This window comes from Callithrix jacchus, chromosome 9, assembly GCF_049354715.1.
Source record: "Callithrix jacchus isolate 240 chromosome 9, calJac240_pri, whole genome shotgun sequence".
Lineage (NCBI taxonomy): Eukaryota > Metazoa > Chordata > Mammalia > Primates > Cebidae > Callithrix > Callithrix jacchus.
Window position 1 is genome coordinate 40,360,780 of NC_133510.1, and position 20,601 is coordinate 40,381,380.

General features: G+C 52.8%; 1 protein-coding gene across 18 annotated transcripts in view; it reads right to left on the reverse strand.

The window, feature by feature from the left end:
- Positions 1-20,601, reverse strand: part of TSPAN11 (tetraspanin 11) — a 75,768-nt gene that overhangs the window by 15,620 nt on the left and 39,547 nt on the right. For 11 of the 18 annotated variants that reach the window (XM_009003680.4, XM_054238210.2, XM_078338954.1 and 8 more), the window contains 3 exons: positions 17,672-17,863; positions 2,776-2,850; positions 1,410-1,514 (listed from right to left, as the gene is read on the reverse strand). In XM_009003680.4, coding sequence (XP_009001928.3) covers positions 1,410-1,514; positions 2,776-2,850; positions 17,672-17,863 — 372 coding nt within the window. The remainder of the gene's footprint in view (positions 1-1,409; positions 1,515-2,775; positions 2,851-17,671; positions 17,864-20,601) is intronic. The other 7 variants (XM_078338956.1, XM_054238216.2, XM_054238209.2 and 4 more) reach the window with 2 other exon arrangements.

A 20,601-nucleotide genomic window follows, 5' to 3' on the forward strand; every position in this document is an offset into this window, starting at 1 on the left:
CCCCTAGCCCTGACCTATCCTCTTCACTTAATCAAACCCCACCTCTGCTCCATGGGGGCCTCCCCACCTCCCCTGCTCTCTCTTCGAAGGGTGGTCCAGCCTTGCACTGACTGCTGTGTGTCCAGCTTCCCTGAGGGCAGGGATCCTGACCTGTTCCTCTTTTTCTAGCAAAGTTCCTCACGGGTGAGGCCCGGCAGGTGGAGTGCATACTTAGTTTTGTGCAGGGCTGACCAGCAGTGTGTGTTGCTTCATCTTGGTCCTGAGCTGAGCCCGTGGGTGTGAGTGTGCCTGTGGGCGTGCACTTGCATGTACATGTGGGTCCTAGGCCACTATGTCAGAGAAGAGAGTCCTCCATGCAGCCCCCATTGGGAGCTGGGCCAGAGTCTTGGAGAGATGGGAGGGGCCTTCTAGCTGAGCCATGATGCCCCTGGGGCTCAGAGCTCACCACTTCTTCCTTTACTTGCCTGATGTTCCCGGGGGCCAAGATCAAGACCTCAGGTCTAGGGAGTGGGAGTGAGGAGTGGGGTGGCAGAGAGAAGGGGGACCAGAGTGGGCAGGGGGTGCTGCCTTGAATTTTCTGACATGAACACCTCTGGATCCTGAGCAGCGCCGTCCAGGAGAACGTTCCGCAATGAAGGTGGCGTCCTACATCTATCTGTGCTGTCCAATCGGAGCTCACTGGACACATGGGCTAACGAGCACTGGAAATGCGGTTGTTGTGACTGAGGAATTGAATGTTATATTTAACCGAGCTGGAAACAGCCACCTGTGGGTGGTGGTGGCTGCCATATTGGACAGGACAGCTCTGAGGTCCATTTGCCCGTCCCCTGCGTCTGGTCAGGCCAGCGGGTGTCCCTGGAGGGATTTGCTGCAACTCTTCTTGGAAAGGAGAAAACCTTTCTGTCCCCCAGCACTCTGCCTGATGGCTTGCACTGGAAGGTTTTGGGGCAGCTTAACTGAAATTCCTCTGCTGGTTACAGCTCACTCTTATGGAACCGCAGCAGCCAGCTCCCCAAGGAAGGAGGAAGGCAGCCCCATGGATGGAAGCAGGCTGGAGAGGAGCTTCCTGGCCCAGATCTTGGCAGAAGATGGAGTTCTCCTGGCATAGACAGCTTCCTGGCCACAGAGGCCCCAGAATAGGAAGGCAGCAGGGGTGGGGTCTGGAGGAGGTAGTCAGGGAAGGAGAGGAACCGGGCTTCAGCAGGTACTTTTCATGGCGGATGGGGACATCTACGGATGTGATCATATTTAATGCTCATATGCCCTAAAGAGGCTTCATTTTAGGATGTGACATCTGAAGCTCAGAGAGGGTAAGTAACTTGCCTAGGGTCACACAGACAGGTAAGAACAGAGTCAGTGTTTGAACCCATGTGGGCCTGGCCTTCAAGGCCATGTGGGGCACAGCTTACATCCTGCTGGAGCCGGTCTACTGAGGCGGTGATCTGCGTGGCTCCCAGCTGCCCGTAGTTCTTGGTCAGAGTCCGGTTCAAGTGCTGCTTTAGTTCATCACTCAGCTGGGGAGGGCGGGAGTGAAGGCGCCATCAACGGGACCAGCCCCACCCTGCCCTGGCACCAGGCCCACTCCCAAACCTCCCAGCTAATTCTAGAACATTGTGGACTGCAGATGATGCAATGATGCAGAGGTTTCTTGGCAGTGGAAGGGACCATCAGCCAGAGACAGTGCAGAAGACGGCCATGGAGAGGAGGTTGCAAAAACTGGGCCCCTGCTTAGGGCAGAGGTACGATGGGCAGAGCTGAGAGTCTGGGGAGACGGCTCAGGTAAAAGGTCACATCCAGCAGCTGGTGGGTGGTGGTGGTGAGGCCAGACATAGGGTGGTTTAAAATGTCTGTTGATCTTAACTATGATCATGAGGTGACAGTGAAAATATTTATTTTTTAATTTTAATTTAATTTTATTTTTTTGAAAATATTTATAATTGGGCCGGGTGTGGTGGCTCATGCCTGTAATCCCAGCACTTTGGGAGGCTGAGGCAGGTGGATCACCTGAGGGCAGGAGTCTGAGACCAGCCTGGCCAACATGACAAAACCCATCTCTACTAAAAAATACAAAAAATAGGTGGGCGCGGTGGCAGGCGCCTATAATCCCAGTTACTCAGGAGGCTGAGGCAGGAGAATTGCTTGAACCCTGGAGGCAGAGGTTTCAGTGAGCTGAGATTGTGCCACTGCACTCCAGCCTGGGAGACAGAGCAAGACTCCATCTCAAAGAAAAAAAATTATAATTGTTACCCTGTGGGCATTATGCCAGCACTGGCTTGAAAAACCAGCAGGGTTGCACTGTTTCTACCAGCCAAACATTACCCCAGTCATGACCTCAAATCTCCGATTCAGAGGGCTCAAGGGTGGGAGTGGATGGGACCCACTCCGTCCTTGTCCAAGCCAGGCAGGCAAGGCCTGATCCTGGTTCAGGGTCTGGCATGTGATCCTGGTCCAGGCCTTTCTTCTTGGATGTCTCTGACAGATGGATTCATCATCTAGACCATCTTTGGAAGGAGAGAAGGATGAGCCAATGTCCCATGGGAAACCCCCGTCCCCAGCTCCCACATGGAAGACATCAGCATCAACAGATGCAGCACAGAATTGCTGGAGCTGGGACCAGCAGCTGGATTGCAGATGTGTAGGGGGATTGCTGGGGCCTGGGAAACAGGACCACCCCTGAGCCTGCCTCAGCTTCCCTCATCACAATGCAAACCTCCCTACCCACACTGCTTCTTCAGGGCACTGACAGAGGATGCAGGAGGAGGAAATGTCACTTACCCTCTGGTAATACACATGGGCTAAGACTGCTGCCACCAGCTCAACCAGGAAGATGACGAGCAACAGGCAGAAATACTAGGAGCAAGGAGAGAGGAGGGTCACCACTGGGATTGGGACACTGCTATGACAGATCTTTCCCCGCAGTGGTGGGGGTGGTAGAGATACCTGCTGGGACCTCTATCATCCATATCATCTTCCTCCTGGCCATACCAGCCTCACTGGCTGCCGGCACCAAGTTCCCCACTTACTCCTTCCCTCTTTGGTCTGCTGACAATTCAGTAATACATCCACCCACCCAATAGGTATTAAATACCTGCTATATGCCAGATGCCAGGTAGCGTAAGTAAGACAACTATTACTCTCAAAGTTATTGATGGTGGGAAGACAGATGAGTGATTGCAATGCTGTGTTACAAATGCAACTATGGGGTACACTCTAGAAATGGTGGGAGGCTCCTGGTAGGGTGGGCAGTCAGAGAAGACTTCCTGGAGGTGGTGACACCTAAGTAACATCTTTAAGGAATGAACAGGCATTTGCTAAGTGAAGGAGGGAAGCACATTCTAGAAGAAGGGAGAACAAGTGAAAAGCCTAGAGCCTGCAGGAGGCATGGGGCATTTGCCTTCAGGGAGTGGAGGGTGCCCATATAGCTGGAGTGCAGGGACCAGGGTGGACTGTGGCAACCAAGCCTCAGCAAAAAGCAAATCAGAGGTCCAGGGAAGGCAGGTGATTCCTGTGTTGTCTCTCAGCCCCAATGCCCATTTCCCATCCTTCATACCCCTGCAGGGGTTCTCATTCTTGCTCCCCCACTCACAGCCCTGCTGCTGCTGCTGGTTGCCCAGCCCTGCACTCAAGTGTGACCTGTAGGAGGACATGGGCCCTGCTTCCTTCTCACTCCCCACTGTCTTGCACAGTCAGGGAGGCTCCTGGGACCCTGCTTGACCAACTTTGCTTGCAGGAGCAACAGGTCTGAACTCCCTCTCTCCCCACCCTGTAGGAGCAGGGATGAAGCCGGCTACAGGCAGCCATAGAGCTCCCAGGCAGGGACAAAAGAAGAGAAGCGACGGGGAGCACTGCTGATCGAAACCGGCCCCACTGTGGGGAAGCTCAGCCCGACTCATGAGCACCTCCGACCCGGGGTTGCCCCAGGCACTGCCTGCCCACCCAGCCACAGCAGGGCAGCTACCCATGGTCCCTGGGATGGCTGGATTCTAGGGAAGACCCAGCCTGTGGGTGAGACTGAGACCCTAGGGGTCACTCAGCAGGCAAAGGAGTGTGGGCAGGAGGGATATGGTGGTGGGTGGGGAGTGGTGCCCAGGACAGACAGGGGCTCCTGGGCATTTAAGGGGCAATGCTTATCCATGGGCCCATGGGCCTCACCCAACTATCTCCTGCACCACTCAGCAGCGAGCCTGGCATGGGCAGGGATTAAGGAATACAGGGGTGGGATCATTTCTTTTCACAGTGAAAGAACTGTGGCCTGAGAGCAAGGCTTCCTTTCAAAAGAAGTGAATTACCCCCCTCCTCATTACAATTTTGCTGTGTCCTATAGTCTCCCACAGTCAGGGACACAGGGAGACTTTCCGGTCTCAGAATAACAGCGTCAGGCCTAGCCCCATCATTTATGGGGCCTGGGGCCAAGAGCAAAAGAGCAAGGTCCCTGACCCTTCCTTTCCTACCCCAGGCTCTTCACTGCACCAAGAAAAACCTCAGCCGAGAGCCCTGTCTGCCCCTCCCCAGAGTCAGATGCCCACTGGCCAGGGGTGTGGAGAGGACTGGGTGTGGTGCAGGCTAGGGGCCCACGTGCCATGGGTCTAGTCAGCCTCATGCAGGTGCATGCAGGCGCAGGTCATCTGGACAGAGAATTCAAGCTCCTGGGTCCCTGCTAGGAGGTCAGGAAGTGGGGAAGGGAGTTGCAGATTCCACAAGGGCACATTCCCTTCGACCTACGGACTTTCCACTCCCTGGGGAGGAGTGCAGATGAAGGAGGGCCTCAGGCCAGGGCCCTGGATCTGTATATGGTACTAAGTGGTATACAGGGTAAGCTGAGGCAGGAGGCTGAAGAGAGGGTCTGTGGATGGTCCCTCTGCTTGAGGAGCCTCTGGGAAGCAGGGCCTGACACTTCCCAGAGGAAGGCTGGGGGAAATGTCTGTGAACTTGGGTTGGGTCCAGGCTCCACCACATGCTGGCTTTAGCTGGGTGGCTGCTAATGCTTTGGTGCAAATTAGAAAAACATGACTCAGCAAGAGTTGCAGGGGCTGGATTTCAGCCTTCTCTGGTCCCCTCTGGTAGGATGTAAACTTCAGGGCCATTGAGGACCCAACGAGAGGGGAAATGTGCTTTCAGTGATCTGACCCGCCTCCTGCCTTCCCAGAGCTCCAGGTAACACAGCATGAGGGGTGTGGTCCTTGTCAGCCAGTGGCAGGCACAGCCAGCCCATGCCAGGTGTGGTCCCTCTGTGAGCCACTTGGCCCATCAGACAGAACATGGCTACACATTCACCCTGACCCCACCCAAAAGGCCCTCCCCTGCCACACGCTGCTGGGCCCTGCAGCTCCTCTCTGACATGTGTGCCCCTCCTGCCTGCTCCAAACTTCCCTCCACCATCCCCAACTATGGTGCTGAGGCTGACTCCCTCCCACTGCACAGGACCTGAAGGCACTGATGCTAGGCACTCCCAGAGCCCCCGGGGCATGGGAGGAAGAGGTGATGGAGCGCCCCTAACTGACAGGAACACCCAGGCTGCTGGCAGCTAGGAGGGCCCATCCTGACATCTCAACATCTTCCTTCTCTCCATCACCACCGTGGGCTGTGAGTCAGGCCCACAGGATATTCCTGGATAGCTGGCAGAGTCATGCCGCTTCTTGGGGTAAGTCACTGCCCCAGTTGCTATTAAAGACAGGGTGGGGAACACGGAGGATGGGGAGGCAGAGATACTGAACTTCGCCCCTCGGTTTAGTGGCTGGCTGAGGCAGTACATGCTACCCCACAGGCCTGTTTGGAGGCATCAAACAGGCTCTCTGACCTGCTGGAGTGGTCGGGAGGAGGGGAGGGCGCTCGGCAGGGGTGGCGGTGTGTGGGGATAGCCCTCTCCAGCTTCAGTGTGTAAAGGTGCCTGGGAGGGGAGTGAGGGCTGGCCTGGGGCTTCGAGGGGACTAAGGCTGGGTGCTGGTGGGCACAGGTGCTGGCTCCAGGCAGCAGCTTCCACAGCAGGGAGGCTGCAGGTGTGTGCCTCGCCTGGGCAGGTGTGTGACAGACCCAGGAGGCAGGTGAGACAGGCCCCGATCATCAAGATGCTAGTGCTTCAGCCGGGGGAGGTCATGGGCTCTGACAGACCCCTCACGCCTGCCCGCCACTCTGCTCTTTACCCAGCCTTTCCTGACTCCCTGGGCCTGGCGGAATCATCTCAGGACCCCTGCAGCACACGCTGGCTCTGTGTGCAAAGCTGCAAAGTGTTCCTGGTGTTGCTGCACGCAGTTCTCTTCACACAGGCTGAGCGTCCAGCCTTCAGGCCTTTGCCCTGCCTGTCCCCCTGCCTGACGCAGGGGCCTACCTGTCCTTCCATACCTGGCTCAGCTCAGTCATGGCTCCACCAGCCCATCCCTGAGTGGGAGCACCTGCCACTCCCTGCTGTCGGAATGTCTGCCGCGCGTGTCTGCTGTCTCCTGACACCTGCACCCTCTGCTTTGCGTCTTCTCTTCTCAGCTGGACTGCGCTTCACCTGTGTCCCTCCCCTGCCTGCTGTGTGGTTCCTCAGTGTAGGTCATCACTGGATGAAGGACACAACTTTCCCCATTGCTCGGTAGCAGTACTTTTGCTACAGGTGTTACCACTCTGTCCCCTAGAACTATGACCTTCTAGGGAACAGGGACCACATCTGAGGTTGCTTCTGGCTCCTCCACAGTGTCTGGTATGGTGCTGGGGCTAGACATATGCTTGGCAGACATCCACTGATTAAGACGCAGGAGTGCACTTTCTAACAGAGTACACCTATGAGATGGCAGGAACTGGCTGGAGCATGCCAGCCCCATGCTGGGGACAGTAGCTTCATCTTTTTCTGATCTGAGAGTAGCACAGAACAGTTACCGTAGTTAAATTTGCACCAGAGGTCCTCAGCCTGGCACAATTTTGCACCCAGTGGGTATCTGGCAAAAGGAGTATCTAGAGGGTCGAGGCCTGGATGCTAAGCATCCCACTGGGCGCAGGGCAGTCTCCTGCAGTGAAGAATGATCTGGCCCAAGATGCCAGCAGTGCCGAGGTTGCAAAATCCTGGGTCACACATTTACCTTCAGGTTCTCAGGCTGATGCTGAGACTTGATTTGCTTATGTTTCACTCTTGTTACCCAGGCTGGAGTGCAATGGCATGATCTCAGCTGCAAACTCCACCTCCCGAGTTCAAGCGATTCTCCTGCCTCAGCCTTCTGAGTAGCTGGGATTACAGATGCCTGCCACCATGCCTGGTTAATTTTTTGTATTTTTAGTAGAGATGGGGTTTCACCATCATGGCCAGGCTGGTCTTGAACTCCTGACCTCAGGTGATCTGCCTGCCTTGGCCTCCCAGAATGCTGGGATTACAGGCATAAGCCACCGCACTCGTCCCCAAGGAATGTTACCTAGCTCCCAAGGAGCCGGAAATGAACATGGACGGAAGCTTGTGCAGCACTGTACCTACCTGCGAGGGCAGGAGGCAGGAGACTGCTGGCCTTGACACAAGGAAGGATCAGGGAAGCCTATATTGCTTCAGCTCACATCCCCATGGGACCCAGGGGCTGGAATTCCATGAGGCCAGGGGTATCCCAAGAGTTCTGAATGCTTCCTTAGGGACCATCTGTTTCCTGAAGCAGCCGTGGATTCCTCCAGTTACCTCAGTGAGTCGATGAGGGGTGTGACGCCATAAGGTTTGTGTAAGGGGTGGACTCTAGGAAGCATGAAGAAGGTTCTGGAAATACTCTTTGCTGTCTTTAAGTTGGGTTTGGTGTTTTTTGAATTAGTATACAAAACTCAATAATAAGAACTTCTCAGATAGCCCATGTTTCCATGTAGTTAGAATTCACTGGACCTCATGTTGTCCTGTTTTCCTAGCTCACTGTGCCAGGGAGGGCCCACACTCCACCAACACAGCCCAGAATTCTCTGCAGGGAGCCACCAGAATCACTGGCCATGGCTTAGGAGGCAATACCCCAACCCAGGGTGGGCTGGCCTTGCTTCTCAAAACTTAGTAGAGGAGCAGAGGGCATGCAGGTTTTCTGTAGTGGAAGCAATAGACAGGCATCCCTTCCAGCAAAAGAAACAAAACCAACCCTTCCTTGGCAGAGGCAGTGCCTTACTCATCTGCGCAGCCTGGCACATGTTTCCCACATGTAACAGTAACTGCCCACGTGTACAAGCTCTCCAGGTGCCAGCCCCCCTCGCAAGCATGTCTCTCCCATCCACCCTCGGAGGTGAGTACTAAGCATTGCTCATCGCACTGCCACGTGGGTAGGAGCATCAGCCTCGCTTCACAGATGAGGACAGGAGCCTAGAGAAGCTAAGCAGCTTGCTGGAGGTCACACAGTAAATACGCGGTGAGTGAGGAACAGAACCCAGGAGTTCTGGCTGCAGAACCTGTGCTCGGGCCTGCTGTCTGGTACGGTCCCCACTAAATGGGGGAGGGCTGGACGGATGAGCTCACTGGGCTCGCTTAGGATGGATTCAGAATTTTAGGGTAGGTATGATTCAGGTGAACACAGGGGTGTCAATGCTCCCCCACAAAGGACAGGGTGTCAGGAGAGGTGAGGCATGAGTAGGTGAAGATGGAGGGAATAGAGGGAAGCCCTCCCCTGGTGCATAAGCATCCATCACTGTCCTGTGGTCAGTCCCCTTCTAGCTGTCCTGGGCACCAGTGGGGCAGGCAAGAGATACTCCCAGCGGTCCCTCCCCCAGGCAGCCAGCCTTCCTCTTTGTCAAGAATGGCACAAGAGCATCTTTCACCTGCTTCTCCCTGCTCCTCTCCACCCTGTGGTCCATCCTGGGTTCATGGCCATAGATTCTAGTGCCTGTCTCTGCCCCCTCTGCCCTTCACTTTATTCAGCCCAGTCCGCTCTTACCTCAGAAGCTAGTCACTGTTGTACAGGCCTGTGAAACACTCCTGTGTGTACACACAGAGCCGTGCATAGCGAAGCCTCCAGCCTCTGTACCTTTTGCTCTTGCTGTTCCTCCTGCCTGGAATTCCCTGCCCCAACCCCATCTATGCTCTATTTATTGGCTGCTCAGCCACCAACACTCTCGGCTTAGGCACAGCCTCCATGCAGCCCTCCCTGAGTCAGAGGTTTTGGAGCATGGTCTCATTGCTAACATTTTTGTTTCTGAGCCTCCCTCTGACTCTGGTGCCTCTCTGCTTATCTTGCCCCCGGGCCTGTGTAGAGGCTGATCCCTGCTTGTCCTCCTGGCTCTGATCTGTACCCCGTTCTGCCTTCATGGTTCCTATGCCCTTGATGTGACCTGAACCTTCCCCATTGATCTCCAGCCCCACTGTGGTTTCTGTGACTGGTCTGTCCCTGCAGACCCAGGGCTGTCGGTCCTTCCAAAAGCGACCCCCTATGCTTGGTCTGATGGAAACAGATAATGAGAATTCCAAAGAAAGCTCCTGTAACATCTGCCCCAGAGCCCTCGGTGAGAACTACCCCACTTAAAAATATGCCAAACTAGGGCAGTGTGTTAAGCATAAAGTGGGTTCCAAACATTCATCTTTCCAACTGTACCAAAGTGATTATTTCCCATTAGTTCTTTAATGGAACAGTTTGAACTAGAAGCAAAATTAGATACTTTCTAAAACTATAGATCCAAAATGAAGCTAGAACAGCATAGCACTCTCTGAACCAAACCAATTTTTTTTTTTTTTTTTTTTTTTTAGCATGAGGCATCGCAGGAAATATGCGGAAATATTTCACTGTGACATTAAGGTGAGTGATTAAAAATTGAGTCCTTTTTTTTTTTTTTTGAGATAGGGTCTTACTTTGCCACCCTGGCTAGAGTGCAGTGGTACAATCATGGCTTGCTGTAGCTCGAACTCCTGGGCTCAAGTGATCATCCTATCTCCTAAGTAGCTGGGACTACAGGTGCATACCACCATGCCTGGCTAATTAAAAAAAAATTTTTTTTTGTAAGATGGGGGCTCACCATGCTGCTCAGGTTGGTCTTGAACTCCTGACCTCAAGCAATCCTCCCAGCCTGGCCTCCAAAAGGCTAGGGTTATAAGCATGAGCCACCATGCCCCCTGCCAGAAATTGAGTGTTTCATTGGACTTAAATCACGTGGGGGCAAGCTGAGCCGCAGATAGAGATTTTGGGGGCAGATTCACTGGTGCATAAGAGACAGGGCAGCTCAGCATCAGCTGGTGCTGTCTTTAAGGTATGTTTGAAGAACTTTATAAAATTTGGAATTTCAAAATTTCTCCATTGGATTAATTCTGCCACCAAGAAGGGAGCTTCACTGAAGCATTCCTTTTCTGTGTGTCCAACCATTCTGCATAGACACAGTCAGGGTTTGTGAAGCTTCCTGCCAAGCCACAGCCAGACAGCCAAGGCAGTCCAGGCAGGTTGGGATGAGAGGGAGGTACTAGCCTATTCTCAGAACAGGGTGGCAACAGCCAAAGAAAACCCAAGACTCTGCCAAGGTTAAGTTGCAGGGAGGAGAGCCCAGCCTGAGGCTCCCAGCTGGCTGTGTGTGTGAGAGGATTACAGAGGAAGCCAGAGGGAGGATCAGGGAGCTCGGAACCACCGCCAAACAGGAAAAGTGAAGCCAGCTGTTTCAGCGGCAATGATCGCAGGGTGAATTGTTTTCTGGCAATTAACCATTAACTGCAATCAGCTCAAAGGTGCAGCTGCCCGTCCATTTGTGCAGAGAAGAGAGGACATGGATTTGGGAGCCTTCAGCCACTCCTGTCACTGTTACACGGATGGAGGTAACCTCTACCCCTCCTGGCCCCAGCCCAGGGCTCAACGCCTGGGTCGTCCAGCTGCAACCACGCCGGCGGTTGGTATTCAGCCATTCCACCTGGAATGGCTGTACAGTAAGGACTCAAGAATGTGCTCTGGCCAATGTCCAATACTCACATGTGGTTCTGGGAGCAGAAAAGGGGGCCAGGGCTGGGGTGAGGAGAGCTGGTGGGCAGAGTGAGAGCAGCTGGAAGAGGCAGGGAGGGAAAAAAACTGGGTCTCGGGGAGGCAGCAAGTCTTCTAGAGGCACATCAAGAAAATGTGGCTGAGCCCCTTTAGTGTCCCAGCACAAATGTTGGGGGTCTAAGGGGATCACACTGTGTGTGTTCTGGGGGGCACAGAGGGTCACAGAAGGAGAACACAGTTCCAGAACTGCAAGCCAGAGACAGGCATCTACTAGGCTTCAAGCCAGGATCACTGATAGCCCAGTCTGAACAGGCTGAGCGAGAGCGGCACCCAGAGTGGGCAGCAGGGCCTGGCCTGCTGGCTGGGGGAAATGAGGGCCAGACCCCCCATAGGGAGACATGGCCCAGGGAACTCGGAGGATTCGGGTGTCCAATGGATTCAGGCATGAGGAAAGTGACCAATTGCCACTTCCTCCCCGCACCCTGGAAGGGCCCAGACCTTCCTTTTGGCTGTCTTCTTGCAGGCTGTGGGAGAGACAGTACAGCCTGCAGGCACCTGTGCAAGGGGCAAGGGTAGGACAAAGGGCAGTGGCAGGGACCCCAGGACAGGGCTGGCAATGGGTCCCTAGCAGTGGTAATTAATTCTAGGACAAGACTGGCTATGGGTGGAAAGGGAAGGCTCCCAAAGACAAGGAGGAGACACCAGGCTCCAGGGATCAGGGCAGACAGGAAGTTAGGGAAAGCCCAGAGAGGTCAGAGCCTCTGACCAAATCCAATACAAATTTAAATTACCTGCATGGCTCATTGCCTTTTAATACAGGCACCTCGTGTTCCTCATTAGGCTCTAAGCCTAGAACTGGGTCAGAGTCCCTTTTTCCCTCCTTTCCTTCTCACACTGCCTCTGTCCAGCAGAGCAGGACATGCCAGGAATGTGCTAGAAATACTTGTGGATGTTGATGAATTAGGCAGTCCCATCAATGCAATATGGAGCATCCATTGCAGAAAATTGGAGGAAGGTGGTGGTGGAAGCTAATTGGCCACAGAACCACCCCATCGAGAAAATGCTGCTGGATTGTGGTGATCAGGCACACCTGCTGCAGCCTGAGATGGGTGGATGTCCACGCAGACCCTGTGAGTCTCTTGAGCAGCCAGCTCTTAGGGATATTTGCATACTGCTTCCCAAGGAGTCTTCAGGGTTCCGAGGCCACCTGGTCCATTTCCTGCCTGCACTGCATAAGCCACAGTGGACAAGGAAAGGCTTATGCTGGAGAGGAGTCGGGGCTCCCCAAGCTTTGGCTGTAGAATGCTCCCTTCTACAGCATGGTGGGGGCAGCTGACTCAAAGGTTAAAGAGCCATCAAACAGAGGAGGCAAGGCCCACCCTGGAGCTGGGTGGCTGGCAGAACAACACAACAGAACGTGCAGGTAGGAAATGAGCCAGGGAGGACACAGTCCAGTTCCCCTCACCCTGAACTTCCCACCAGCACCAGCTACTTCAGAGGATGTGGCCCAGCTCAGGCTGCAGGGCCCCAGGAGCCATGGGGCTCAGAATAACCCTTATTTTTTTAGGTTCCTTCTTCAGGGAGCTTGTTCATGGTGATGGCAGTGGTGATACAAATGTTCATTAGAGCCACATTTTTACCGTCTTTATATAATGTGGTGACTCTCTTCCTAAGACCTGAAAATACAACTTCATTATCCTCACACCATCCTGTATAACATGGCAACACAAGGAGGCAGGCAGAGGCTGAGTGACTTACCCCAGGTGCCAGAGCAAGCTGGGCAAGCTACATGAAAACCAGCTTCTGGGCCCAAGCCTAGATATTTTCACCTTTGTGGACCTTAGTGCCTTGGTTGACCAAGTCTTGGCCTAATTGATGGAGGTATGGCAATTCTGGATCCCTTTGTTTTCAGAAATTGGTTTTTAGAACTTTTTACATTTGAATCCATCCCCTAAATAGAAAAGACCCAGTTTAGTCTGATTCATCCACAATGATCTTCATTTGCCTTAAAATATAAATGTTTTCAGAGCCCCCATTCAAAACTCTAAAAATATCCCTCTCTTTTGATGTAGGTGGCCTCTGTCCTGGTCATTGGCCTTAGGCTCAGATGGCCTGAATTATCTCTCATGCAGTCTTTGCTAAACAAGATCTGGTGAGTGATTTAAGTCCCATTCCTGTTCCTGCTCAGCAGATTTCCAATATCAAGCTGATTATCATTTTGGCACTAGCAGAGATGTGCTATTTCTGTCCCCCATGGCCACTTCCTTCTTGGGAAAGTGACCCTGAGGTGCTGTAGATGAGCTAGGAGGAAGGGTTGTGCCAGGACAGACGTTGTGCCTAAGTGGAAGCTGGATGGTCCCCCTCTGGGTCATTCCTTGGTAACTCCTCCCCCGCTCCTCCTGATCCAAGGTAGATGCACATCATTCAGATGCCTGGTCTTTCAGCTTTCCCTCTCCTCTGGGACCGCTTTGTCTAGTGATAGACTCACTGCCCTTCTCCTTTGGGGCTTCCCTTACCTGTTGGCTGATTCAAGATTTCAAATGGAAGTTAGACATGGAGGGGACAAAATGAAATGAAACCAAGAAGGACCTGCCAAGAGTCATACAGCACTTTTACACTGCCTTAACTACGCCGCTGGACTCTAAACGGGAGCCTGGGTTTAAAAATTCCTACTGTGTGAGCGCGAGAAAGGTAATAGGCTAACCTTCTTGGTTTAAACAATCAAGTGCTTGATGCTTCACGGGCTGCTGGGCCGGGATGTGGATTAGTCAGGATCTCCTGCTTTACCTCCTGCTCTGTCCTTGGGCCAGTTCCGTCATTGGTTCTTTCACAGAGGGGCAGAGAAAGCAAAGAAAGCAGATTCTTGGCCATGGAGTTTGCTGTTTGCTAGTGCCCCAGCAGAGATGCCTGTCTCCACAGTCCTGTGTTGGTGGCTGAGCGCATGTGTGCGCATGAATGTGTGTGTGCATGCACACTTTTTTCTAACCAGAGTTTCAAGCTGTTGCCTCCCTGATGTGTCTGTTTAGTGACTTAGACTAGAGAGATCATCACTTCCGTGTGGGATGGGAGTGAACACAGGCAGGTCTCTATACAAGAGGGTAAAATGGAACTGAAAAGAAGCACGGAAGCTTGCACCAGCCTCTCCAACAGTTGCTGTGCCCCAGCCATGCCTCAAGCCCCAGAGGGATGACAAGGCTCACTGTTGACTCCCCAAAGTGCAGAAGGGTATGGCAAGAGGTGCCCAGCAAGCCTTTAGGCAAACACAAGGCCCTGACCTTCACTGCCTTCACTGACTCTCCACATCTCTCCTGCATGCCCCAGGCACAGGCCTTGGTTCCCTCTGGGCCATTCATCCAGACTAAGTGACAGTCAGGTTGAGATGCAGAGGCTGAAGACGTTCATTGTTCATGGATCAGCCTGGATGGTGGAACAGATTTCATGAACCGATGGTGTAAGAGGAAGTGAGGAATGGGAGGCTGTGCTCAGTGGCTTGGAGAGCACAGTGTGGTCAGGTGCTAAAGCTTAGGCTTCCCATCTGGCCTTTGAGATGGCCAAGGCTAAGAGCTCCTATGATTATACTTTTCTCCAAAAAATCTGATAAATCTGAGTATCTCCCACTAATGCCTGGGTGACCCATCCACTCACCCAGCCAGTGTTTCAGCTGGTAACCTTTGAATGGAGCACTGGACTCTGATCCTCAAGTTCCCTTCTAAACTGAATATGCTCTGACCCTCAAGGTGTGCTGTTCTTTCCTTCCTATAATGGGAGAAAGGAGGCACTTGGATGCCTGAGGCTTCTAGGGTCCCCCCAGCATGCCCCTGTCTCCTGCCCTAGTGTTCTGAGCTAGGTGCTGCAGGGAGTCCTCCCTTGTTACCAGCCAGACCTCCAAAAGCTACAGCTCCATGAAGACCTCTGCAGAGATGGAGAGCAGGGTGTGCCCTGCATGCATCCTCCTCCTTGACCTCTGGTCCCTCTACCTCCCATCAGGTTTGGCCTCCCCAGGGAAGTAGACTCTTGGAGGTGATTCCAATGGACTGCAATGCACAGTCCAGCTCCAGCCATTACTTGCTCTACATCTCAGCCAGTTTCCTCATCTGGAGAATGGAGGTGAATACGACCTCTTTGGACGCAGAAGAGTGTGGTGGGTCTGAGTGTGGGCTTGGAGGCAGACTGCATGCTGCTCATCAGCAGTGTGTATCATGCATTTTAAAACTTTGCATTTTCCTGCTGCTTCCACATCCCTATATGTGGGCTGTGTGCACCTGCTGGGGTGACCAGGTGCACCAGTGTGATAGGGCTGGCACTGCTGCAAGTTCCCCTTGCTACCCTCCCCTGTGACCCAGTGACATTCAAATGCACCAGTGGACTCTGACTTTTCTTATGGCTCCACCATGACCCCCAGTGAAAGGGTCTCACCCACTGCCTGTCCCCTGCCTGCTTGGGGGAGCCCTAGTCTTTGGCTCTCCTCCTGACACCCCCCCGCCGCCCAGTAGGGTGTACAGTGAATCTGTCTAGGACAGGGGTGTCTGATCTTTTGGCTTCCCCAGGCCACATGTAAAACATACTAATGATATCTCATGAGCTAAAAAACAAAAAATCCCCCAAAAATCTCATAACGTTTTGAGAAAGTTTACAGATTTGTGTTGGGCCACATTCAAAGCCATCCTGGGCTGCATGGGCCACGGATTGGACAAGCTAGGTCTAGGACCCAAGAGTCTGATAAACTCTGCTGTCCTGTGCCTCTCTTGTGACCCCTCTTGTGGCCACACCTGACTGACCATCACCTAAAGGAACACAACTGCCAGGTGACTCTGGTCAAATTGCTTCGCCCACCTCTGCTCTCTGTTTCCTCCCCATCCATACACATAAGAAGAGTTGCTGGGCTGGGCTCAGTGGCTCTTGCCTGTAATCACAGCACTTTGGGAGGCTGAGGCAGGTGGATCACAAGGTCAGGAATTCAAGACCAACTTGGCCAACATGGTGAAATCCTTTCTCTACTAAAAATACAAAAAAGTTAGCTGGGCGTGGTGGCAGGCACCTATAATCTCAGCTACTCGGGAGGCTGAGGCACAGAATTGCTTGAACCTGGGAGGCGGAGGTTGCAGTGAGCCGAGATCATGCCACTGCACTCCAGCCTAGGTGACAGAATGAGGCTCTGTTTCAAAAAAATTGCTGCTCTTTGGGGCAGGGCATGGACTGAGTTGCTGTGCATGGATGTTGAGCACAGTGCTTGCTCCACAGAGTTCAGATTACTGGGACTTTGCAGGTTGCTGTAGTGAGGATAAAGCAAGGTGGCTCTAGTGAATGTGGCCATTTGTGTTCTAATCGGGCTTGGGGAGGAATGCAGGGCCTGTTTCCCAGTGTTGCAGGAGGACCACTGGCCTTTACCGGTTCCACAGAACCAGGACAGATGGCTCTGGGTCAGAAGGAAGGCACTTGGTGAGGGCTGCTGAATTCCTTCTTGGGTTGTCCAGAGGTGAGTCTTGTCCTCCCTGAACAACATGACCTGATGGCTCAGCAGCCTGCTCATGGGCAGACCTCCAGGTGTCAGGGCCAGAGGCTCAGCCTGAAGCCTGAGGCCAAGCTGAAAGCCCTGCTTGCTAAGGGGTGCAGAGCCAGCCAGGACAGACAGGCTTGCCGACACTGCAGAGGAGAGGGGTCTCTCGCTGTGCCCAACTGTACTGGTCCCCATAAGCCTCAGACCCCATAAGGGCTGGTCAGTGCCACACAGAGGGAACACCCCAGGCTGCGCTACATGCCTGGTTTTACTCAGTCACACCACATGCCTTCATCCCGATATGTTGGTCAGATCTGGGATATGCCACATGGCTCAAGGGCGTCGGCTGACTGACTGCATTGCCCTGCTGGAAATCCTCATGGTAGGCCCCATGTAGGGGTAGGTGGTGGTGTGGCTGGCTCTCAGCACACGTGTCCTACCTGTTAGAAAAGGGCTCAAAACCCACACTCTGGGGGCCTTCACTTTAGGAGACAAATCAACCCGTGTGAACATATGAGCCTAATTTAGATTCTAACTCAAACATATATACAACAACAACAATGGTTTGTGGGTCAACTGGGAAGATGTGAAACTTCCTGGTTATTTTATGATATTAAGGAATGACTTAATGGTTTTAGAGTGTGATAATGGTAATGTTATGTTTTCTAAAAGAGGGTCCTTAAGTTTTAGAGGTATACGCTGAAACACTGACAGATGACAGGCTGTCGGGGACTGTTTCAGAATACCCGTGGGTTAGGAAGTGGGCAGGTGAGGGTGTGGACAGAACCAGGACTGGCTCTGAGACGGTAACTGTTGAGCTCTGGGTGATGGGAAGACAGAGCTTCATGAAAAGTACTCTTTATTTGTGCGTATCTTTGAAAGTTGCCATAATAAAATCTAGGAGGAGGAGGAGGAAGAGGAGGGAGAAGGGGAGAGGGGGGAAGTAGGAGGAGGAGAAGGAAAAGGAATAAGGAGGAGGGGAAGGGTAAGTAGAGGAAGGAGAAGGAGTGGAGCAGGAAGAAGAGGAGACAAATAGAAGAAGGAAGGGGCCGAAGGGGAGTGGGAGGAGACGAAGATGGAGGTGTGGTGAAGGAGCTGCTGCTGCAGCGACCCAGACGGCCCTGCTTGCTTACGTCTAAGAACCTGCAGACCATGGCAAACAGGAGCCACCACCCCATCTCTGGCTCTCCCACAGCCTCAGGCCCTCCCATTCCAGGGCTGGGGCCCCTCTCACTTGCTGGGAAGCCAACTGAGTAGTGCAGGGCTCCCCCTCCCTGTAGAGCATGGGGCAGGCACTGACCGTGGAGAGGCAGCCCTTCTGCTCCCGGAGGATGGCACTGAAGCCGAGGAAGCCGGTGGCCATGACAAGTGCACCCGCGAAGATGAGGATGTAGGCAGAGGCAGCAAAGGTGCTAGAGGCCAGTACGCTGAGGTAGCCACTCTTCTCCACCAGGGTCCAGACGCCCACGGCCAGGACAGCTGCTCCCCCGACCTGCAGGACACCACTGAGTTAGAGCAGGGGGCTGGCGGGGGCCTCAGCAGCTGCCATTCATTCAGTGCCCACAGGGTGCCAGGGTCTTCTCCTGCACTGGCTCATTCAGTCAGTGAGAATGGCGTGGTTACCCAATTTTATAGATGAGGAAACTGAGGCTGAGAGAGGTTAGGAGACTTGTTCAAGGTAAGCAACCTGAAGAGCCAGGTTTTGAATCCAGGTCTGTGAATTCAGTGCTTTTTACCTTGGTGGCCTATTGCATTTGAGGCTGTGGAGAGGACAGCAGTTTCAGGGTTGACCAACATATCTGTGACCCTTCACTTCCCCAACTCCTGCCACCCCTGGCTCCTCTCCCCTCAGTGTACTCCCTCCCCTGCCCCACTTCCCCAGTGGGGCTGATTTGAGCAACACCCCTTGTTTAAACCTTATGTTTGCCCATTGGGCTTTTTATCCCTATTCTACAGAGGAAGAAACTGAGACCCACAGAGGAAAGGTAAATTGTCTGAGGTCTTGCCTGTAGCTGGGGGCAGGGGCAGGGACAGAGACTGGATGAGAACTCCGAACCCAGGGCCTGCCCACTCAGTCTTGCTGTCTCTATGATGAGAGCCAGGGGGCTTGAAAGGCTGGAGCTGCCTGGACTGCAGGAGGAGAAATTTTTTGCTAACTGTCTGATTCCCCTTTGGTTCTGAGAAGAGGCAGGGTTAGGGCACTCCTGATTTGCAGATGGGGGGATGCCTTAGAAACGGTAGTGCTTGGGAAATATAGCAGAGATGGCTCGGCTTGCCTGGCTCTATTTGCAATTAAGCCAAGTAACTCTTTCTGTGACTCTTAGACCCAGCAGGGCATAATGTGTGTGTATGTACACACGCACAGCATCTTCAGGGTACCAGATGGGGAGTACTAGGGTGTTTGCCCAGGATTTGGGGACAGGACCCCAGGACGATTGACCCTCTCTGCCATCTGTTCCTGGGAAGATGGCCTTCTGCCCGCTAGTCTCCCTGTCTCCATTTAAGGATGGGTCTCTTTCCATTGATGGATGTCAGATACTTCCTCAAGGGGTCCTGGGCATGCTCAAACCTAGAGAAGTGCTCTGGGCATGCCCCCCTGAGCCTTGTCGCTGAGAGGAGCTCCCCAACTGCCCCAGGAAGACTCCGCACAACCTACCCTGTCATTTCCTAGTTCTCTGTTCTGGGCAGTCAGACATCTGTTGAGCAAGTGGACATGTATTTACCATTTTCTCTTCTGAGCTTTGCAACAGCTCTGTGAGTATGGGGCAGGGTGGCAGGGCACATATTCTGTGTTTTGCAGATGAGGAAATTGAGGCTTGAAGAGAATAAGAACGTGCCCAAGATGACACCATTAGAGTTTCAGAATTGAGATTCAAACCTGCATCTCCTGAGAGCAAATTCAGGACTCTGTCCCCAGATTCCACCCCAGTGATGCTCTCAAGTCATCTCACTCCCCTGCTGGGGCTTGAGTCCTCCGCCTTCTCTGCCACCTGTCTTAGATCCCACAGACTGGGCTGGGCCCGCTCCGCTACTTCTGTGTCTTTAGGAGATGCTATTTCTTCAAAGTGCCATTTTATCTCCATTGGCACCTCCACCTGGTGGGAGGACACCATCAGGGCTATGGCAAACAGAATGGGAGCAGCTACCATGCAGATTTCTTCAATTCCATGATGCTCACATTTTCCCCTCACATTTTAACATCTCTAAAATTGGGATGTATCTTATGACTGATAGTATTTTATAGTTATACTTGGCAGTTTTTCTTAGTGGTACAAAAAACAATAGTGTATTGTACCACTGATGATATCTTAGATTCAAGGAAATCCTAGAATACAGTAGGTTTTTAAATTCTCTGTGGGTATAGGTTATCTCACACAGCCTCCATGACTAGTGAGGGATTTCCTGAGTTTGGGTCAACAAAATTGTGTAAAATGAGGGTTTGCAGCCAAATATCCTGTAAAGAATTCTTTCTTCCCCCTACAGCATGTCTGGAAGGCTTAGGTGAGGGTCCTAACTTTGTATAACTAGCAGTGTGACCTAAACATGGTCTCTTAACTTCTTGAACCTCAGCTTCTTCATCTCTCAAATAAGGGAGTTGTATTAGACCAGTGGTCTCCAACCTATAACCACTGGGAACCCCTTTGAGTACTTTTCCCTGTGGATCTAATGTTTTGAGGGCCTCCACCTCTCTGCCGAGTGTTACGTCCATAGGTAAGGAATGAGAAGGTTTCAGTCATTTGGGGGGCCTCCTGCTTGGGACATGGTCAGCTCTTTAGAAAACAAGCTTTCCTCTGGATCGGAAAATTCATGCTGCTCACTGTTGGATGGTCACCAGAGGGGCTCACGGGAGGGCAGAAGTCAGCAGCCTGGGTTCTAGTTCTGCCTGTGCCCCTGACTAACCACACGACTGTGGGACAGAAAGCAGCCCCTCTAAGCCTCAGTTTCTTCATCTGTAAACTGGGGGCACTGGATGGGAATACCTCTGAGGTCCCTTCCACATGGTTAAACTGTCCCTGTTAGTACCAAGGGTCAAGTTTCTGCCAAAGCACCTCTGGCAAGATGGTTCTGAACCATCTTGGTTCAGATCACGTGGAAACTGCCTAAGTCAGCAGAGAGCAGGAAGAGGGACTGATGGGGCAGGGAGAGATCTGACTCCAGTGAGCTACTCAAAAGCCATTGGCATACAGTTGATTCAACAGTATTCGGCTCTTTACAGAAACTGGTATAATT